This window comes from Podarcis raffonei, chromosome 9 (assembly GCF_027172205.1).
Source record: "Podarcis raffonei isolate rPodRaf1 chromosome 9, rPodRaf1.pri, whole genome shotgun sequence".
In the NCBI taxonomy this organism is placed as follows: domain Eukaryota; kingdom Metazoa; phylum Chordata; class Lepidosauria; order Squamata; family Lacertidae; genus Podarcis; species Podarcis raffonei.
Genome location: NC_070610.1, coordinates 21,982,531 through 22,005,419, shown reverse-complemented (window position 1 = coordinate 22,005,419; position 22,889 = coordinate 21,982,531). Strand labels below are relative to the sequence as shown.

The 22,889-nt window shown below is 41.4% G+C and overlaps 1 protein-coding gene across 2 annotated transcripts; it reads right to left on the bottom strand.

Annotated features, from left to right (window-relative positions):
• Positions 1 to 87: 87 nt before the first annotated feature.
• On the bottom strand, positions 88 to 21,846 carry PDGFRL (platelet derived growth factor receptor like). 2 transcript variants are annotated; one of them, XM_053404482.1, is made up of 6 exons: positions 21,545 to 21,846; positions 18,216 to 18,495; positions 6,204 to 6,355; positions 4,138 to 4,431; positions 2,975 to 3,114; positions 88 to 1,044 (listed from the first exon to the last, which is right to left on the bottom strand). In XM_053404482.1, exons 1-6 carry the CDS (start codon positions 21,600 to 21,602, stop codon positions 856 to 858), a joined length of 1,113 nt encoding a protein of 370 aa, XP_053260457.1. In that variant the 5' UTR covers positions 21,603 to 21,846; the 3' UTR covers positions 88 to 855. The 2 variants fall into 2 exon arrangements, with proteins under 2 accessions (XP_053260457.1, XP_053260458.1); XM_053404483.1 differs by lacking the exon at positions 21,545 to 21,846 and adding an exon at positions 21,236 to 21,345.
• Between the last annotated feature and the right edge of the window lie 1,043 nt (positions 21,847 to 22,889).

Genomic DNA, 22,889 nt, shown 5'->3' with positions numbered 1-22,889 from the left:
CTCCGGAACTCCGAAATTAAGTACTTAACCTGAGGTACTACTGTATAAATATAAGAAAACTACTTTTAATATTAAATCTACAAATGCTTAAAACTTGCAGAGTATTTTATTTGTTTGATACGTATTTTACAAATGAAAACAACAACAACCATTCAGGCTGCAGCTGTCTATGATACCTAAAGATGGCATATTAAAACACATATATTGTACTGCAATTTCTACAAAACTTACAATGACTAATTCTGCAGGGGGAATAAATTTTACAGAGCAAACTAAGCATTACATTCCAAGCTACCAGGAGACATGTGCATCTATGTTACAAGTGATATTTATTTACTTTTCATGTGTGCAAATTAAAGCGCAAGGCTAATTTTAACGTTAACTTAGCTAGCTTTTATCTCCTAATGACAAAAGAATATTGTGAGATTATGGCTTTGAAATGTATATTTCCTAAAAAGTGACTTGAGTTATATTTAATGCTTAGCGTTTATATAGTGCTTTAGTGTTCGGAATGTGATGGAGACTTATTTTAGCACCCTTTTGCAACCAACCCTGTGTGGTAATTCGGTGTTTCCATAATGAAGATAGGATGGTCATTTCTCTAAGGCCACTTTGAGTGGGAAAGGCAACACTGGGTGATGGATATTCTAGTTCCTGGTTCGGTTTCTAAGCCCTTGTGCTACACTTGCACAATAACCCTCATTTACAACCACATGCTTGCATTTGTGTTGCTCTAAAGTAAGAATGAATTATATTAAGATTTGTTTCCACTTATCTCAAGTTCTGAAGGCAAAGCTTGCCAGAAGCAGTCCAGCAATACATTTCCTGTTCCGTCTTGTCCGAGAGCTTAATATGTCAGATGAGTTCAACATAGGCAGCTACTGTGGTCTGTCCTCGAAGGTTCTGAGCTATACAAATATAGTTTCCACCATCAATGGTCTCAAAATCTTCAACGGTAATAAGGCTCTCGGAAATTCTCGTGGTGTGACCAATTCCTCTGTCGATCAGCCTCCAAGAGTCTTGGATAACCACAGGCCTTTCATACTAATGATTGGAAAACACTTAACATGAGATAGTCATTGGAAGCCGTTCTGTAAACACAGTACTTAATTTTATTAACAGTAGTTTACTTGCTAGCGTAGGAGTTTTAATCTGAATGGCAGAGCTATTGCGGAAGATGCCGAGGCTGCTGGTTTTGCAATAAGAATCCCAGCTGTTCCCATACAATGAAAGATGTGTTTGCTGTTTCTAGGGCTGTCTTGTTTGTTTCTGCCCTTTTAATCTTAAGGGGAAACATGACCATTTAAGGCTGGCCTCTCTTTGTATTCATGCCAGATGAAGATTATTTACTGGGGAATTTTAGCACCTATATGTGACATGCAGCCAGATCCTAGCTAGGCACGTTTAACTGGAAGTAAGGCCAGCAAAGTGTGGCAGCAGATTACAGCCTTAATACAACATCTTCCATACTTCCTTAATGGTATTTTGTCTAGTTTAAACACCTTTGGGAAAACTGGTCCTATGATTTCTTTTGGGTCCAGATTATTTGGTACAGCTGAGTCTGGGACTCACCAGTGTAAGGTGATCAAGGATGTAAAGGTGTAAGTCTTTTAAATACCACCTTTGAAAAGTTAATTGAATCCATGCAGTGGGTGGAACTTCAGACATTTGGTATGTAGTCCTACCATCTGTTTTGTCAAGAGTTAAAGTGGTTTTAGTGGGATTTATGCATGAGAGATCATGGGCAAGAACTGTGCCACTTCAGACACAGTTGTGGTAAAAATATTCAAAATATCCGAGCACCATATTGCAAAGGCACAACTGACTCTACCACCTCTCAGAACCAGAAAGAGGCTTTGGAACAAATTGCATTTTATCCTAATGCCCACTATCACCACACAAAATAAAGGAAATGTCCACAAATCAATGTTATTGTGTTACTAATCAATTTTAGTAGCCACATATTGCTAAACTGATGGCATGGGTTGTGCTTTGAGACAGGATGAGAGTTTGTGTTGCTGTAATAACTGCGTACACCAGCAGCTTCACAATCATATTAATCTGTGAATTTACAATAATATATTGAAAAATAAAAGGAAACTCGAAAGGGTCAATTACTGTTCTACAGAACAGTAGGTGAATATAACTTGATTTTCTAAAATCTAGTGGTGAAGAATCAAAGTGCAGAAGGGAAATAACCCTCAAAATTTTATCAGGATGTCCTAGTAGAAAAATGTTGTGATAGATTATAATGATAAGCGCGCTCTGTAAAGCATATTCCTTATCTACTCATGTAAAAGGTAAAGGGACCCCTGACCGTTAGGTCCAGTCGCAGACAACTCGGGGGTTGCGGTGCTCATCTTGCTTTATTGGCCGAGGAAGCCAACGTTTGTCCGCAGACAGTTTTTCTGGTTCATGTGGCCAGCATGACTAAGCCGCTTCTGGCGAACCAGAGCAGCAAATAGAAACACAATTTACCTTCCCGTCGGAGCGGTACCTATTTATCTACTTGCACTTGGATGTGCTTTCAAACTGCTCGGTTGGCAGGAGCTGGGACCAAGCAACAGGAGCTCACCCCATCACGGGGATTTGAACTGCCAACCTTCCAATCAGCAAGCCCTAGGCTCTGTGGTTTAGACCACAGCGCCACCCACGTCTCCTTGTGTCTACTCATGTAGATAACTTTATAGTAGTCCTTTTGTTAGGCTTTTGGGGCATAGACTTATCCAAAATATGGATGGCCAATTTGGGGCCAAATCAGGCCTTTGTGTATAATCTTTCCAAGCTAAAAGTGGCAGGGGAAAAAAAACAGATTACCAGTCAACATTACCCTCTGCCCGCATCGTTCTCAAGACTTCAGCAACTTTGTAGCGAATAAGATTTGTTTTCATGCCTTCCAAAAATTTCATGCTATTCATGTCATTTTCTATTTTGGTTTTTTTAAAGAGAAATAAGAAAACAAGCAGCAGTTTACCTTTTGCCCTGGATATATCCAATTAAACTCCACTTCTACATCTGGCTCCCCCAAAACTGTGCACAGAACACTGATATCATCACCACCTTCTGCTGTACTGGATGATGCTTTGATTGTAGTTGAAGGCGGGCCACTAGGGACTGGTTCAAAGAGATGGGTGAGAGACAATAAAAAGTGATTCCACATTTTTAATAGCCTACCGGGTTGCAGATGGACCAGCTTGACTTGTAGAAATCAGCAAGTGAAAATTCCACAACATGGAAACCAAGATCACCAGCTGCTAATAGTTGCATTCAAGTTACTGTCAACAACATTTACGCAGGGAGTAGAAAAAAATATTGACAATTTAAAATTCTACTCAAAATCAATTTTTAATTCATTATTGCTCAACCCCACCCAACAGACACACAACTCTCTTGTAATTTGCTCACAAATTAGCTGCAACTGCTGTTTGGGGGCAAAATTATTTGTTGGTGCAGATATATTACTGTAGTATTCTAAGGCTTCCCTTGGTTTTAAGTTTTCTTTAACATAGCTTGTGGAAGATGTAGGTATTGCGTAAAGATAACAGAGAACTGCTATCTTCCGCCTCAGTTTCAAAACAGATATACACTCGAGGTTTGGAAAGTTTCACTATGCTGATAATTTTACGTGGCTGACTTCAGAAAACATTTGAATGTGTTTTGCTTGTGGTGAAGTAGCCTGAGTAGTTCAGTATAAACTTGAGTACCTAGGTAGTTCACCATAAGGTAAAGCAAAGGTAAAGGACCCCTGGATGGTTAAAAGTCCAGTCAAAGGTGACTATGGCATTATGGTGCTCATCTCGCTTTCAGGCCAAGCGAACCGGCATTTGTCCACAGACAGCTTTCTGGGTCATGTGGCCAGCATTGATGAAACTGCTTCTGGTGCAACAGAACACCATGATGGAAACCAGCGCCATTTACCTTCCCGCCGCAGTGGTATCTATTTATCTACTTGCACTGGCATGCTTTCGAACTGCTAGGTTGGCAGAAGACCACAGCGCCACCCACATTACCATAAACACAGATCACCACTGTGTTAACTTGTGTGGGAAATTACTCAGGGCCAGTTTAAAGCACTGCGAGAGTGTACAGTAGAACTTGCTTTGATGTTAGCCTGAGCCATTCGGTTAGTTTTTTTACCTTCCACATAAAGCAACTGGTACTTGATGGAAATCTGAGGTGCTCCCCACGATTCTGCTCTGCAGTAAACCACTCCCTTGTGATCGGATGTTGGATGCTTATAGATAAAACCCTTCTTCACGTCATAAATAATGTTGGTTCCATCCACTTGGATTTCTTCGGCTGGGAACTCCTGGTGCAATGAGACTTTCACTGATGGGCTGGTCACTCGGCAAGGAACTACCGCTGGCTTATCTGGGTTGAGGTAGACAACTTCAAAATAACTGGCAGAAGGAACGAAGAGCTCCCCTTTATCTGTAGGAAGAAGCAAGGCAATGGATATTAATCACGCACCAGTCATTACCATTTTAACCAGCACCATAGCAAAAACATCAATAATGGGAGAACTGGTTTATTAGCAGAAATCTGATTTTTACCAACAATAACATTACCTTTAAGAGTGGTTTTCTAAAAGAAAATGAATGAACTAATTTAAATATATAATGGCTTCAATGCATCTCTAATTTGCATGTCCCCTGTAAACAAATGCCCAATCTATCTCAGGGATAAACAAACCACTCTTGGGAGACTAGTGAGCCTTGTGAAACACACACCCCAAAGCCACATGAAGGCTGGCATACATGAAAAGTGGATAACAAGTTGTCCAAGCCTGACCTAGTGAGAGAGGCAACCATAGTACCTCTGCAAGAATTAGATTTTCAGTTGTGATTTCAAATACTTAGCAACTGAATTTAAACACTAAGCCCCAAATCACTAAGCCTTTATTGAATGTGGCCATGTGCTCAGCAGGGCCTCTCAGACTGCGAATGCAGCTTCCATAACACATTGCATGCAGTTTTAAAAGAATCCTAACAGCATATTTGGATCTTCCAGCATAAGTCTCAGAATGGTGACTGCATTTCTGAATTTTTAAAATAACCAGATCTTTCCAAATTGAGCTATTGTACTAACTTCACCACCTAGAATCCTCTACTTCTGATCAGAATCTGTACTGGTAAAAGGTAAAGGACCCCTGGACGGTTAAGTCCAGTCGAATTCTACTATGGGGTGCAGCACTCGTTTCCGCTTTCAAGCCAAGGGAGCTGGCGTTTGTCCGCAGACTGCTTTTCCAGGTCATATGGCCAACATGAATAAACCTCTTCTGGTGCAGCAGGACACTATGATGAGTGCCAGAGTGCATGCTGTTTACCTTCCCGCTGTTGTGGTGCCTATTTATCTACCTGCACTGGCATGCTTTTAAACTGCTAGGTTGACAGGAGCTGGGACAGAGCAACGGGAGCTCACTCCGTCCTGCGGATTTGAATTTCCATTCTTGTGGTCATCACTCCGTCCTGCGGATTTGAATTTCCATTCTTGTGATCAGCAAGCCCAAGAGGCTTGGTGCTTTAGATCGCAGTGCCACCCACGACCCCAAATCCATACCAATCATGATTTGTAGACTTTGTATCCTAGTTCAATCACTGCTCTTTACACAGTGCATTTTCACCTCACATTATTGCTCCTTATCTAGCTTATTCATTAGGGACACCTACCCCTCAACCTGGTACCTGCCAGATGTCTCATGCGCTCCAAGCAGCACATCCAGTGGTGAGGAAATTAGTCAAAAACTTGCAGTGTGAGGAAGGCTGCATTAAGGGATGATGTGCATAGAGTGACTTTTTAACTTCATCCACCACTGCACACCTTAAATAACCATAATGCGGCTGACTGTAAATTTTCTCTACAAAACAGACAGCAGGCACTAATTAACCATTCTTCTTTTTTAACTTGCTTTGATCTCCAATAAAATATTTTCACTGTGTAAACAAGCAGCTTAAATAAGATAAGGTATCACCAAAAGACGATGACTGATTGCATAAAAAAACCGAAATACAGCAGTGCTAAAAAATAAACTGCTTTGAAAAATGAGCATGTAACTAATGAGCACAAAAGAGGGTATAATCTGCACTATCAGAAACACTTGCTGCCCACTCGATACAGGGATACCGTGAAGTGCAAAGATGAAAAAAAAGATAGCATTAAGGAAGGACCTTTCTACCTCTGGAAGCAATGAGCCATTCCATTACCTGCAAAAAAGATGTACGTTGAGCCCGTTTTGGTCTCATCCTTCTTGCAATTGTAGCCACTGCATTGCAGGAGCCAGCAGCTGTATTGACCAGTGTCTGCTGCAGTGGCATTTGCCAGAATCAGCTGCCCATATCTGTCATGTTGCCTGATGCTAGCAAGGACAAAGAGAAAACACAAAATCAAAGGTTATGGAGGACCATTTCAGTCCAAGAACTGCATTAGTTCATGGCAAAGTTTATTGGGGCAACATGCTAGTGGCGGGTTCACATGACACACCAAGTGAAGGTTTATAAATCAAGGTCTGGTTAACCATAGTTCAGAATGATGGTCTGAACTCGGCCCTAATGGCCTAATAGCGCCAGTGTCAGGGATCTTCTACCCGCTGTGCAAAAGGTGCACCAGGAGCAAGAGCCACCACCAAGGCTGCAGCAGGGGGAAGTGGAGATGGGGACTTGGAGCCCATGTTCCTTCTCTTCAAGATATCAGCAACCAGTGTTAGAAACTGAGATATGAAAGCCAGGAGCAAAATGGCACCTTAAACCTAGGTTACGGGCGCAACAACAGAATGTCTAGGCATACTTTTTTTTATAACAAGAAGCTGAAAATGAATGAACTGCAGCTAAAATTTTATACAGGTAGGTAGCTGTGTTGATCTGCTGTAGTCAAAACAAAATAAAAAAATTCCTTCCAGTTGCACCTTAAAGACCAACTAAGTTGGTCAGATACAAACTTCAGATACAAACTTAGTTGGTCTCTAAGGTGCTACTGGAAGGAAATTTTTTTATTTTGTTTCGACTAAAATCTTACGTTCAATTTTCACATGGTCTAGTCCTCATTTGAAGACTGCAAAAGCCACACTTCCCCTGCCCACCCCCTTAATATTCTTATGAGGGTCCCTTCTCCAGTCCTCAGAAAGTAGCTAGAAGTCGGGAGGCAGAAAAACGTCTTCCTTTCGTTCCAGCAGTGGCAGTTTTAATCTGAAATCTTAGGCGCAGTACTGCTCTCAGGGCTCAGAAACTGCTCGCATTAATGAAATTCCCTGTCGCAAAATGCGCCGAGAACAATGGGAGTTTTGAATGCTGGCAGCAACAGAGGGAAGTGGACACAGGCCAGCCTCTGTTGCTGGACTTCAATATACCGTACAAAACACCCAGGCAAGGATTTTGGAGAATTCCAACAGAAACAGAAATGGCAGCAGAAACTGCCATTGTTCATTTATTCATCCCATGTCCAGAACTGAAATCAACCCAGCAAATACAATCAATACAGTGGTACCTCAGGTTACAGATGCTTCAGGTTACACACTCCGCTAACCCAGAAATAGTACCTCGGGTTAAGAACTTTGCTTCAGGATGAGAACAGAAATCACACAATGGTGGCGCGGTGGCAGCGGGAGGCCCCATTAGCTAAAGTGGTACCTCAGGTTAAGAACAGCTTCAGGTTAAGAAAGGACCTCCAGAACAAATTAAGTTCTTAACCCAAGGTATCACTGTATTCACTGTTGGTATTGCTTTTGGCCCATACATGAAATAATTACTACCCGCCTCCCCTGTCATATGTAATGCATTTTCTTTGCACTGAAATGAATGGGATGGAATAACATAATGACAAAGTAATGACATAATTTAAGGACCAAGCACACTTACTCATCATGTGTGGAAAAGAGAATGAGACACAGCACCGCAGATGCTCCTAATTAAATGTCACTGGTTAATACTGTTGATGATATTGATTTATGGGATCAAAACCAGTTAGAAACTCAGATATATAAACTAGATGCCAAGTGCACCTTAAATCTTGGTTACGGCCACCACAATGGAATGGCTATTTTCCAGGGAGTTGGACCAATTTTACAATTCTACGATTCTACATTGTTTGACTGTAGCTTGCTCTTACAACAATTCACTTGTACCAGGATGCAAGAAGGAGAAACACACACACAGTGGTAATGGTACAAACTATGGACTAAGCCAGAGTTTTTAAACTGTGACCCAAAAATCTCCACATAGTTGTAACTGGACCCACGCCAGTAGCAAAATGTGTCTGGTGCCTGGCTAATTTCTAACACTGATCAAAACATAAATACTCTGCAAGTGTTTGCATGACCAAAGCAACGAATACCACCAGACAATTTATTTCTGTTTCTTGGCACTCGATATAAGAAAGCAAAGGCGATGTCAGTAAGATTGCACAGGGCAGCATTCAGCTTTTCATGTCCTCTTTTTCCAGGACACGTCCTCTTTTTCATGGGTAGAGTCATCACAGAGATCCATTGTTAAAAGTAGAAGTTGGCAAATGTGTCCTCTCTTTTTTTCTCTTCAAAATATGGCAGCCCTATGACATATGCCCTGGGCACTATTAAAAAACCTATTATTATTATTATTATTATTATTATTATTATTATTACTGCTGCTATTTATCAAATTTCTATACTGCACTTTAACTGAGGATCACAGGGCAGTTTACAGTATAAAAACACAACCATGCACAACACAGTAACAAACAAAACCAACAATCTGCCCCTCAACACACACACACAATTTCAAAGGGTATATAGATCGTTTTATTAGCCAAAGGCTAATTGAGAGGGTGTGGTGCTTAGGGTGGCAGAGGGGTTAGATATGGTCATTTGAAGAGAAGAGGATCTCTTTCCCAGTTGTGACTCTATATATTGAGCACATAGGAAGAATAAAATGGGTAGGAATCCCTCAGCTGTTTACTTGTGAATCCTGCTTGGCTTCTTGCTTATCTTTGGACCTCATAGGAAGGGGCTTGGCTGGTAGCAGCCATGGGACAAATACTTTGCATGAGCCCCTTTTGGGGAGCTAACCAAAAAGTGAATAATGTGATTGTAGCTTAGGAATATATGCCTGCAGAGAAAATGGTAAGATATTCCATACTGTACTGAGTATCTCTAATACAGAGAAGCGGTTGTGCCTGAACAATTTTGACTCCCCCAGTTATCACAGTCTGCTAAATATCGTTAGAGCACCACTGAATGAGACAAATTAAGGTCAGAATTAATTAGCAAACCATACAGTTTGATTGGCTCAACTCTTTACACAATAAGCCATCCATCAAACCCTCTACATATAAGCCATCCAGCAATCAAAATAACCAAATAACTTTCCAAGGAAATCCATATTGTATCCCTAAGGAAGCTAAATAATTAGGACTTTGAAAGAAATCAATCTCTTCCAGAGTTTCCTTCCCACCCACATATGCACTGATTCAGTTCATGCAAAGCAAAGCTAGTTCTATTGCGGAAATGCCAACATTCTATTGTCCAAATCCCTACACAACCTGGGATATCTTTTTGAAATGTGAGTTCCCAGTAAGAACCCATTAAGTAGCACAAGATAAACGCGTATGTAGATGTATCAGTGCTGTAGAAAAAGCCTAGGTGTGTTTTTTAATTTTAGGCAAGCACTGCGCTAACACAGAGTTTGATGTTGGGTGAAACTTTAAAAAATCATAGAAATTTCAGCCCCACCCCTTTTTAAAGGCAAGTTTCAAGATGCTAGAAAGGCATGCTTGACGAAAGCAAAGAAGCCAAATGTACATGAAAAGTTTCGACCACTTCAAACCAGAGTTTCAGAGCCCCTCTGCATAGTTTGTTGTCTCTCCCACTGATTAGAAGAAGCATTAAGATATTATGCAAAACAAACAAGGAAATATACTTAATATGCACAATTTAGACACCTTGCAGAATTCAGTTTTCTCACCCCAAAATTTAGATTACTGTGGTATAAAATTTCTATTTAAAAGCAAAGTATAAAAAACCCTCTGCCCTGGCTATAAGCACTCTATCAGCAGCTACCAGCTTCTTATATCTAAATTCTGTGCAGCCTAATCCTATGCTCATTTACTTAGAAGTAGGGTCTCAGCAAGTTGATCGTTCTGAAACCAGTTTATTGGACTTCAGTGTTAATCTGAAAATGGTTCGAATTTCTGGTGCAAAGGGTTTGAACTGTAACAGTCCGAGAAGAAGAAACAGAATGGTATCTGAGTTGTTTGTTTGTATCCATCAACACAAACAGCCAGCGTCAATAGAGATCTTAGTTCCTTAGGTCATTAAAACAGCCTGCAACCCCCTGCTGATTAATCTGTTGTATCGGCAACTGTCTAGGATGCTAACTGTTTTCTGATTAGCCCGCTCTCCCCTTTAAATGACAGTAGCTCAGTTCAGAACTTCTTGCGAGGCCAGCACAGGACCAGATGGTCCCGCTGTGCTGGAATTATGGATATACTGTCTGCTTGGGACTTACTACCCTTTGCCCCTCCTTGAGAAGGCATAAGGTTGGGCGCAAGTCTCCCCTTCTGCAGTTCAGCAGCATGTATCCAGAGACACATTTGTTCTTTTGCATGAGTAAGTGAGGAGTAGGCATACACAATGGAGAATTAACCACCTATGAGTTCTTTCTCAAACATTTACATTTCTGTCATTGGCTAAAACCATTGACTAAAGCTTGCTTCCTGGTAATGAATGCTTTGTAAGTCAAAAGCTTGCATGTTTACCAAGAAAGTCGGAATAATAAGAGATATCCCTTAACCTGTTTCCTATGCCCATGAAAATTGCCTTAATTGGTGATGCACTTAATTTATCAAAGCATCATATGTACAGTAGATCCTGAAAAACAAGTTCACAAATTTCAGACGCATCCCTTTCTTTCTCAATGCAAGTATGTCGCTAGAGAAATGCAAAATGTGGCAACTGGCAGAAACTGCTCCAGTTGCAGTCCGTGATACCTAATCTTCTAAAGACTGACTGAATGAACAGAACATTAATAAGAAAAGAAGTAGCACTTCTATGGAGAATAAAGATGGAGGAAACAAAATTGATCCTCAATATCGATAAAATATGCCATAAAGCAAATTCATATTACACCCTTGTATATTCATTTCACTAATGTCACTATTTACAGGAAATGGGCACCAAATGACTACAGAAGCTGGCAAGTACAGCATCTGAATACCACTTTAGCAGTGGTTAGAAGTAGCACACATTGAAGCCGACCATTGGAATAACAGCTCTGCAGTTTAGACAGACAGATGTGGAAGAGGACATCCCAGAATAAAGACCACATCCGCACCACACATGAAAAGCACTCTTATACCACTTTAGCAGTCACGGCTTCCCTCCTAAGAATCCTGGGAACTGTAGTTTAAAGTGCTGTGAACTGTAACTCTGTGAGGAGTAAACTACAATTCCTGGGATTATTTAAGAAAGGCATGACTGTTAAAAGTGATAAAAATGTGTTTTTAATGGATTTGTGGATGTGACCAAAGACTCATAGTCACCACTTCAAACAAGTTGACAAATACCAACTTGAAAGGAGGGTAGCTGCAGTAACTTGGAGTTTGTAGGTTAACAGATCATATGCTTAAGGGTTTAACCTTGATGAATATATATTAACCACCCTATAGTTGAGTATCATCATGCATTTATGATTCTGAGGGCTACTCAGTTCTGCAAAGGCCAAGGGTAGATTCTAATGATTGGTTTGCAGGTTGAATATCACATGCTGCCAATCTATATTATCACACAAATTGTATGTGCAAGTGGTTATTGAAGTAAGAACACAAGGATAACTAAGGAAATAGAAGCTGACGAGTCAAGGGCAGTTTCCCATGACGGTCTATCTTGATTGAGATGAAGCCAAAACTACAAGGAGACGAAGGGTTTTACCCTCACAGACTCTGGGAGAAAAGGTACTATTACAAACAAGAGTGATGAAATTCTTGATACGGGAGCTTGGAGATTTCTTAGTGCTGAAAGAAGCAAACAGATCAGATATATTATTCATGTCATCAGTTCTTGCAGAAGAACTAGTAGTGATGTCAAATCAGCTTAATACCTCTTTGCAACAGCAAAATGCTGCCCAACACCACAGCAAGCTCTGAATGACTTGGGAAACAGTGGCAAAGGCTTGCTTGCTTGGTTGGTTGGTTGGTTGGTTGGTTGGTTGGTTGGTTGGTTGGTTGCTTGCTTGCTTGCTTGCTTTATTTATTTATTTATTTATTTTCTATACCACTTTATATTTTTAAGAAAAATCTCAGCAGTTTACAGCATATTAAATCAGGGGTTGGCAAGGTTTACCTCGCCTGGGCCAGTTCACTCCCGCGGAGATCACTCCGTGGGCTGTATTGCGTCTGTGCAGACGCAACTTCCAGTGCCTACGTCGACACGACTTCCGGCGCCAGGGAAGCGAGTCCCTGCTCTGAGCAGGTTTAGCGCAGCGCGCAGGGACTCACCAAGCAGGTGGCTCGGTTTGGGGGTGTCTTGTGGGCCGTTTAAACGACCCCCATGGGCCGCTTTATTATATCAATAAATCAATAAAACAATCTGAAAAAGTCAAATATACAGTCAAAGCAAAATAACAGAAAACTAAAATATTATCTTAAAATATTTCAAAATAAAACACTACAAAGAAGGTCAACTACAGAATGCATATAACATAGTATAGGGCTGGGTAAGTCTGCCCCCTAGGCCAGGTGGAAAAAGCCTTGCAGGGAGCGGCCTTCAGCACTCACAGATGGGCGATGTTCCTCCAGCCCCATGATGAGTCTCTCTTGTAGGGCTGGATGAGTATGGGCCCTGCTCCCTAGGTCAGGTGGAAAGGGCCTTGTAATGTGCGGCCTTCACGCCTCACAGCCAGGAAATACGTACACCATATGTACACCATCAGCATGGTAAGAGATGGTCATCCTAAGTGTTGCTTCTGGGTTTTTTGGGGGGAGACTGCCTTTTGTTCAGAGCACTTTTGTGGGAAAGATGAAATTGAAGGTGGAATCATTCATGATGAATGTAATGGTGATCTTGATGAGCGCCAATTAAAATCAAGTGTGGCATGCCAGCTTTGGTAAACCTGTTCAGGATCACAATAATATCTTTCTACCAGGTTCTTTGCCTAGTATAGATGGAACCAATTATTGTTATATTAATCACAATCAAGAACATTCTAAAGGCTGAAATATGAAAAGCCCAAAGTATCTGAAACTGTAGTCTCTCATGGTTCCAAATCATCCAAGTGAGACTTTCCCTAAAGTATCTGCAAGGGCTGCAGCACCACCTGAATACTCTGTGCCCAGAGATCTGCATCTCATGAAGAAAATGACAGGAAGATTTAGCTGAAAAAAGCCAGTACAAGAGTAATTCATCACCTGTGCACCATGGTATAGCTAGCTATTGATGGAAGCTTGAAGATACTCTTTCATTGTCTTTCCGTTCTTTGCTTTCAAAAAACAACGCACCTTGGGTTTCCCCCCAGTCCTTCTGTATCCTGTCACAGACTGTTTGCCATACTTATGGACCTTCAGAATGTGCTGAGCCAGCTGAAGCAAAGGTAGCGGCATATTACCAGCCTCCTCATGAGGTAGTATTTGGGGACTAGTTTTAACAAGTGGCTATGGGCCTTCATGAGTACCATGTGAGTCATCCTCAAGAATACATCCGGCCAGCCAACCAGAGCCTCTGAAGTGTACTTCCTGGAGGCAGTCAGCATCCAAAATCAGGTCCAGTCCTAGGATTGGGCAAACAGCAATCCATGTGGTCAGATGGTCCAGGGGTCAGGGAATCTGATGATAATGGGGTCAAGAGCAGGAATCAGCAAGATAGGGCCAGGAGTTACAAGCATTATTACCCGCAATTGACTGCTGCTGGAAGCTCTGCTTAAGGCTGAAGCCAGATGGTTCTCATCAGCACCTTCTCTCTATCCTTGAAGGTTGGGTCACTCTGCCTTCTCGCCCTTCAGGCTGTTCAGCAGGTGAAGCTGACTCCTGGCCCACAACAGACCTGAGTGCAACAGCACTCTTCCTGCTCTTGATTCCCAGAAACTACTGTACAGAGGCATACTGCCTCCAATAGTGAAGGCAAAAACTGAATTATCCTCCATAAATTTGTCTAATCCTTTTTTAAAGACATCCAAGTTTGTGGCCATCACCACCTCATGTGGGAGCAGATTCCATCTTGTATGAGAAAATTCACTCACCTGGTTGGATTGCAAAGCTATTCCTTCAGAACTTCAATATGTACTGCTACTTGCAACCATAACTGAGAAAGTGGTACTCATACTTGGTAGTGTCTTCAGTTTTTTGGTGAATATGTCCTGTTATATAATAGCAACATGAATTACATGCTTACAGTCCTATTAAATGTTTACGGGCTTGCAATGGTCAGCTTATACGTTTGTTGGGCCCAGTTTCCTCTCCTCCATCTTTATTTTTCACTTACTATGTTGCTGTAGGCATATCAGTGGAGGAGCAGGGAAGTGCTATAAGCATTACTCATTTTGCCTCAGTCATCGCCTTTTCATTTATGGCACTTGAAATCAAAGGATATACATTAATATGTGATTCATAGCTATGAAACTACATGCTCCCTTCTACAATAAAAATTCACTGTCTTACACAGATTTAATTTTGCATAAAATTGTGAAGGTATTGAAGAGACATTGGTGATGCAACTTTCCTCATGCTAGAAATGTATTATTGCATGCCACCCCAATCTCTGAGCAATGCAAGATTTCAGGGGTTCTAGCTGCTTACCCAGAGTTTAGTTTCCTTGGAATGAGGGAGAGCAGACACTGTATATGCAACTTGAGCTTATGATGGAGGGGCTCCCTCACAGCTGGGGTGGAGAGGGGTGGGCTTTCTCTTAGGGGAAGCAGGAAAACCTGGGAAATGATCCTCCTTCCCCTTTCTCTGTTTTTGGAACTGTGTGCGACAGAGAAATCCTGGTGAAATCCTCTCCAAGCAAGTTGAAAAGGGGAAGTGTTGTTGCTTGCTTCTTCTTTGGCTTCCTTCAATGTCTCAGAGATCAATTAAAAGTGGTGAAGAGATCAGAACACCACTTCCTTCCCTTTTTGGGAACAGATGCACTTTGGCGTATTGCTTGCTTATGTATTCGTGTTCTCTCTCTCTCTCTCTCAGTGTGTGTGTGTTTGGATCTAAAGGAAAACATACATGTTTACATCATATGAATACATAAAAAGGGCACTGCTGCATACAATCAGCTACAAAAACTGAGTCCTCTTTATACCGAAAATGAAATACCTGCAATGAAAGAAATGTGATGCTGACATACGAAGCACTTTGTATTTATCCCTTCCTGTAATTTGGAAGGAAAATGTAGCCAATCCACTTTAAATTACTTAACTGCAATGGTTCAGCCATCAACAATTTTTTAAGGAAACTTGTGGATTATTTATTATTTTATTTTATTATTTAGAGCCTTAAACTGCAAGCATTTACTACTCAGAAGTAAGTCCCATTGAGTTCGATAGGACTTACTCTTTATTATGTGCCTGATCATTATCAGTTTCTTCTACTACCACTACTACTACTATTAATTAATAATAATAATAATAATAATAATAATAATAATAATAATAATATATCATGCAGTCATAATACTTCTTAGAATTCCTCAAATGACCTATTACTCTCTGAGAAGATCTACTTAAGGTTGAATGAAAGCCAAATACATACACAGACAATTTTACTATTTTGGAAATATTATTTCTTCTCCAGCCTCTTTCAAACTATGTTCTATGTCCTTTATGAACAAATGTGTTAAGTTGTGTGTGTACGCAAACACATGTGGGGTGTGTGTGACAAACTGGGTCTTTGCCCTGGGTGACAGAAAGCCTACTTATAATAACAACCCACACCTTGTTGTTGTTTAGTCGTGTCTGGCTCTTCGTGACCCCATGGACCAGAACACGCCAGGCACTCCTGTCTTCAACCCATACCTAGGGCTATTATAGCCCTTGAACAGTGGGATATTCTGTTAAGATTCCACCCCACCCCCAAACTCACAATAGTATTATGGTGTAAGTTTGGCAGGCCAGATTCTACTTCATCATGTACATGGAATGTCCTCTTGAGTTGGAAGGTACACAAGGGTGCAGAGAGAGAAAAGGAGCAGCGGCGTCAGAGGGAAGTACCAGAAATAAACACGGAGATAATTACAATGAAGCTTAGATGTATGCAAAGTAATTAGTGACCATTCACAATGCAACGTAGATAAAGATCCTGGCATTTATAAGTTAATAAAAACATACAGGATATCTAGTTCACAATTATAACTTTGTTAGCATTTATGATGCCACAAAACGTTTTGCTGCAGCAGACTAACAGGGTTACTAACATGGGGAAACCCAGCAAGATGGGAGGTGTATAAATAAATAATACTAATTATTATTATTATTATTAGTCCTCCTCCTCCTCTAATAGTTCCCTGAGGAGAGGGATTGATTGTTAAACCACTCTGGGAACTGCAGCTCTGGGAGGGGAATAGGGGTTTCCTTACAACTCTCAGCACCCTTAGAAAACTACATTTAAAAGTTCAGTATTTTAAATGGGTAACCAGATGCTGAGACTACTGAAGTACTAAAAAATACTACAGAGTCCTCATTTCAAATTTACCATATCCTTTCAGGACATCACGCCTTGGAAAAAAAGGTCTTCGTTTGTCAAAGTACCTCGCTTACTTTTACAGTCAGGCATTTTGGTCTAATGCTACACAAACACATTAAAAGTACAGTCAGTTCTGCCTTTACATAATTATTTATTAACTCCCTCTGGTCAAGGCTATGTGACAGTATTATTTCTGGTGAAATCTGCCATCTAGTGGTCAGATATGCTGCGGCTCAGTTAACTGCATAATAAAAACAAGACCATTTGGAATAATTGCAATAGTGTACTGGATCTGGCCAACTAATGTATTTTCTAACTTGAGTGTGATGGAAGTTCATCAGAGATAGAGGGATGCCGTATCTTGGAAAGCGTTCGCATTTTCTGGCTACCAAGGTCTGTAAAACCTCAAACACTTCTTCCATAACATTATTTAAACTACATTTCAGAGTAATTGGTACTTGTAGCAAAAGCCACAACATCCTATGGCAATGAATTACCGGTATATGAGCTTTTTAAAATCATTATTATCCCAATGTAAGATACCAGTCACTATAAACACAAATAATGCTAAGCATATATATCAGAGTTTGACTTACACATCTTGTTATTCAGCAATGTATTCATTTATTTCTAATAGTAATTAAAATTTGGTGACTCTCCTAGGGAATCACCCCCCCAAAAAAATGTTCACAGTGAGGAACAAAACTTAGATAGGGGCCCTTGTCATGCAGCTAAAATTCATCTACACTTCTATCTTAAGAATGCTATTCTTGTTAGAAAACCCTATCTTGAAACAGCAGGTGCAGGATGTATCTAGAAAAAAGCTTACTTCACACAGTTTGCAATATGGCAAGCTAAAAGTAATTACAAATAAAGACTACTTTCCTAATCTAGTCTAGAATGTTGACAAAACATTCTCCTCTTGTGATAACATCTACCTTTTATTGCTATGTATTTCTTGGGCAGATGGGAATACAGTTACGAACTTAATTCATTCCGGAGGTCCGTTCTTAACCTGAAACCGTTCTTAACCTGAGGTGCCACTTTAGCTAATGGGGCCTCCCGCTGCCACACAATTTCTGTTCTCATCCTGAGGTAAAGTTCTTAACCCGAGGTACTACTTCTGGGTTAGCAGAGTCTTTAACCAAAGTGGTTGTAACCCGAGGTACCACTGCACACCCAATAAGAAACTTACATCTGAGTTAGAAAACTAATTTCTGTAAACCACACGTGTGAAACAAGACTACCGCTGCACTCCTAAATCCATTCAGAAGTCCTAATGAATTATTTGGACTTACTTCCAGATAAATATGCACATGATAACACTACAGCTACAATTCTTTCAACAAAGAAGTTTCCAGATATTTCATCTGAGCAAAAGCCCCTGTCCCCTCTATTTAGCTTGAGTTCTGTTTTAGGTTAAATTCTATGGAAACAACATTGGCAATGGTCTGTTATAAATGCCTCTGGTCTGAAATCTTTTCCCCTTCTCTATACATTCCAAAGGAACATCAACATTTGCATTGATTTAAAAAACAACAACAGTAAAGTTTGGGCATAACTTTATTCATTTCCACCTTTCAAAGTCTTACCTGACCCTGTTGTGATCTGAAGGATGGCTCCATTCAATTTTATTTCCTTTGCACCGCAGTTCTAAATTCTGTCCTGCAGAGAGGCTCAGAGTAGCAGCAGGTTTCTGAAAACGCCCCTTATCCATCACCTGTGTCATTATGGAATGGATTTTTGGAGAAGCATCTGTGGATTCTCTCTCCTTTAGTTTGGGAGTTTTGGGTTTTACTTTTTTGTTAGCGGGTTTAATCCTGTTCTCTCCCGGTTCCTTCGGACGCTTGTTCTTTGCAGGCTGACCAATAGCTAACATGAGAGAGAAGAAGAAAATATCATGCTCTATTTTGGATACAAAAAAAATTTCCTGAAAGGGGTTTTTCACCTCACATATGGAAAGGAACCCAGAATATTGACATAGGATTAGCATTTGTAACCAATTTATTTTAAATAGGGCAAGACAGCAGGGAGGGCTTTTGTGTGTATATACATCCTGTTCATTTTTTGTTAGTTCAGGATGCTCACCAACAGGCAATTTTAAATCTGCATGGATTTAAATTAACACATGCAAATAAGCAATTACTAGGTCTTCCCACGGGATAAGATGACACTTCTGTGTAAAATCAATTATCTTTGCCAGAAGCTACTACTCTTAGTTAGCATTCAGATGAACACGCAGTTGTAGAAAGAACAGCTGAGATTATAGGTTTGGAAGTTGGCTTAGAATTCTAGAAAACTAAACTTGGCTTGTTCATGTAAAACTACTTGTAATCCTTAATTCTAATGTTTTTCCAAGAGATATATTCCCCTTTTAATTAGTACTGTATTATCCTTGTGCTAGCGCCTTTAAACGGATTCCATGGGGAAATACTGTGTTTTGGAACAGAAACACAAATTACACCTGCAGTGACTGATCTAAGCAAGCTCATTCATGTACTGCTGGTCACTTGATACTGTACTGGGATAAATATGCCTATTTGACAATCTACTTAAGAACAAGGGCCACAGAGCAGGGTGGGAGTGCACATCTGTACAGTGGTACCTCAGGTTAAGTACTTAATTTGTTCTGGAGGTCCGTTCTTAACCTGAAACTGTTCTTAACCTGAAGCACCACTTTAGCTAATGGGGCCTCCCGCTGCCGCCGCGCCGCCGGAGCACGATTTCTGTTCTCATCCTGAAACAAAGTTCTTAACCTGAAGCACTATTTCTGGGTTAGTGGAGTCTGTAACCTGAAGCGTATGTAACCCAAGGTACCACTGTACTCGGCCTCAAGCTACCAGGTGACCCAGACCCTGAGGTTTCATTTCTTAAAAAGACAACGAGAAGGAATTTCCTGGTTCATTTTGAAGAAGGTATTCGGTCTTCCTCAGGGTAGATATGTCACCCTAATTCTAGTCTCTAGAGTCAAACAATTGAGAAGGACTGCCTGGTTCATTATGAAGTTTCCCCCGCATGTTCCCTAGTAGGAGATAAACAGGACAGTAATTCAGTATTTTAGGGCAGCTGTGACGGGACAGTAGCATGCCCACCCAACAGCAAAAGCAGCATGCTCTTTCCAACCAAGGTTTAATTTCATGCAAAAAATGTTTTTTCTTCCTGAGTATGCAAGCATTAAGAAAATCATATCTATCGTTAGTATATACATCTTTCAGGGTAGTGGGCATTGCAGTTGCCCAGTTGATGTAATCCGGTGGTTTTTTTTCTAAAAAAAATGCTTAGGGGTACTCTCATTTTCCTATTCATATTGAAATACTGACGCCAAACTTAGATTCACAAAATGTTTAGGGGTATGCGTACCCCTGCGCCCCCCCCAAAAAAGCACTGATGTAATCCATACTTTCTCATAGCAAGCCGGTTGCTATGCGTTTGTGGCTACTAGACATTTCTAAATCTCAGGGTTTAGTAGGTGTTAGAATTTAATCAAGGCTTGGGGTGTTAAAAGCTAACTAAGACCTGTATGTACTGAGCTGTGTGCTAGGCATGTGTAGTGCCATGGAATTAGCAAGTGTCCAAAGCTGTCAGGGCTGGAGTCAGACATAGGTCAGGAACAAAACCGTGAATCACCTGAGGCCAGTGAAGTTAACTTTTTATTCAAGGAAACTCTTCTCTGAATTAGTTATGAGTTACTGACATTACTTAAATGTTTAGTTGGGGTTGGCGGTTATTTTAATTTGGGTATAACTGCAAACTGTTTATTGTTGTTATTGGTTTCTATTGATTTATTGGACTGTTTGTTTGTTGCTCGTATTGGATATTTTGTTTTTTAATGTTTGATTGTGTTTTTATATATGTTGTAAGCTGCCCAGCAAGATGGGCGGGATATAAATTTTAAAAATATTATTTTTTATTGGGGGGGGGCAAAAAGACTTCAGCCCCTAGGAGTGGTGCAATGGTTATAACACCAGACTGAGCCCAGACACCCATCTTCAATACACACATGTACCCAGAACCAAACTGATTTAATCTTTCTCTCTCTCAATGCACATCAGATATGGAGCATGACCACAGCAAAACAGTTTAATGTCCTGCAACTCAATCTCAAAATTAATCCCAAAAAATAGTTTTGGTAGACATTTCTTGCAATATTACAATATTTTCTGCACCAAGTATCACAGACAGGCAAATAATCTTCCTCAAGTTACCTGGATTGGACATTGGGGCATCCTAACCAAGTACTAAAACTCGTATGAAATTATCAGATACGAGACCCTTTGATGCTCACAGGGAGCTTTAAATGCACGACTGTGCCAGGCTTTGCAAACGATCAATTGTGTCTTCCACTGGTGAAAATCACAAATTTTACCAGAATGCTTTATGCCGTTACCCTATTTTACATCTAACTTGAATAGAAGTTTCGTTCAAACCTTAATACATTATTATATTACAGTAACACCATACGATATCCCATAACATGATATTAAATCCTTAATTAAAAAAACAAGTTTTGGGGTTTGTTGGTTTGCTTTCAAAGCTATGCATGTGAGCCATGCTGAGCAGCACAGTCCTGTGGTAACTAAATGGGGTGTGGAGAAAAATAAAAAAAACCCACGTCCAAATTCTCAGCATTCTTTCCCGGGGCGAGGAGGGGTGGCAGCAGCTAACGGACTCCATTAATCTGAGGCACACTTGCTTAGCCAGGAGGAGAAGGAGGCGCTCTGCCAAGTGGCGGGAAAGGCGGCAGAAACTGGGAGGCGGCAGTTCTCCCTCGCCCCCAAAAAGTTTTATAAGTGCGGCGTGGCACGGGATACACGCCATGGGGTGGGGTGGGGGGTTTAAAGGGTGTTTTTTGAAAGGGATGCTGAGCGTTGGAAGGCGGTGGGGCGCGCAAGACGCACAGCGGCCACCCGGGCGGACTCACCATTTTGCAGCGTTTGGTGGAACAGCAGGAGCCCGAGGAGCAGCAGCCACGGCTTCATAGCGGGAAGGAGAGGAGAAGTTGGCCGGGAAAAGGGCCCGTCGTCAACTCGGGAGGGCGGGAAAGCGTCGGCGGGAGGAGGCCGAGGCAGGCGGCCCGGCTCGACTGAGGCGGTTGTGAGGGAAAGCGGCCTTTTCCTTTCCCGCCCTCAGGCCCCCCGCGGTGCTGTCAGTCATTAATAGCGCTCGTGGCAGCGGCGACGCCTCAGGAGCGAGTTCTGGAGTTAAGTGGGGTGGAGGACGCCCCATTTTTTGTTAGTGAAAGACTCTCGCCCACCTCTCCACATGCGCGAGGCTTGCCCTCCAGCTGTCTCTCCGCAGGCGCATGAAAACAGGGGGGTGGTTGTTCTCAATATCTTTATTCCCACCAAGCCTGCGTTAATCCCATCCACATTGGCCCCAGCTGAGCTGCACTAGGAGAGGCGCCATCAGTGTCCGCATGGCACCGGCTCCTGGACAACACCTGTTTTTTAAGTAGTCGTTGAATTTCTGGTGCTGGCAGGTGCTTTTTATGAACTACATTAATGAAGGGTGTTTTAGTGCTCCCGCAGGAATGGTTATTGCACAGTTTGGCGGGTAAACCAGTGTTTCCCAAACTTGGGTCTCCAGCTGTTTTGGAGACTACAACTCCCATCATCCTTCGCTAGCTAGGGATGGGAGTTGTAGTCTGAAAACAGCTGGAGACCCAATTCCCATCATCCCTCACTAGCTAGGGATGGTGGGAGTTGTATCAAAACAGCTGGGGACTAAATTCCCATCACCCCTCCCTAACTAGGGATGATGGGATGAATGAATAAGAACTTTATTTGCCTTAGCCATTGGCCATAGCAACAAAAGATAACAAAATAAAAGTTGAGTATAATAAAACACAGTTTAGGATCCTGAATCAGCTGTCAAACAGTGGACCTTATTCTGATTGTCCCAACTAAAAACCTTTCAACCTTTGCTGTCACCTGCTCCTCTTGATATGCCAGGAGAAAAGACACTGTGGCAGTGGTTGGATGACCCGGAATGGACAATAAAAGAGGGGTGATAATCTCGTTCCTGAGGTCTTTGTAAAGAGTGCATGCCAGGAGGGCGTGCGCCACTGATTCAATGCTGCCATCTCCACAGGGACATAAGCGTTTTTCGTGTGGAATCTGTTGGAATCGTACCTCAAGTACAGCTGAGGGCAGTACAGTCAGTCTTGCGAGGTTAAAAGTGCGTCTATATTTTGGAATTGCTAGGTTGTGCAGATAGGTTGCCAGAGAATCAAAGTGGGAGGGTGGAAAATGGTCATACCATGGGCA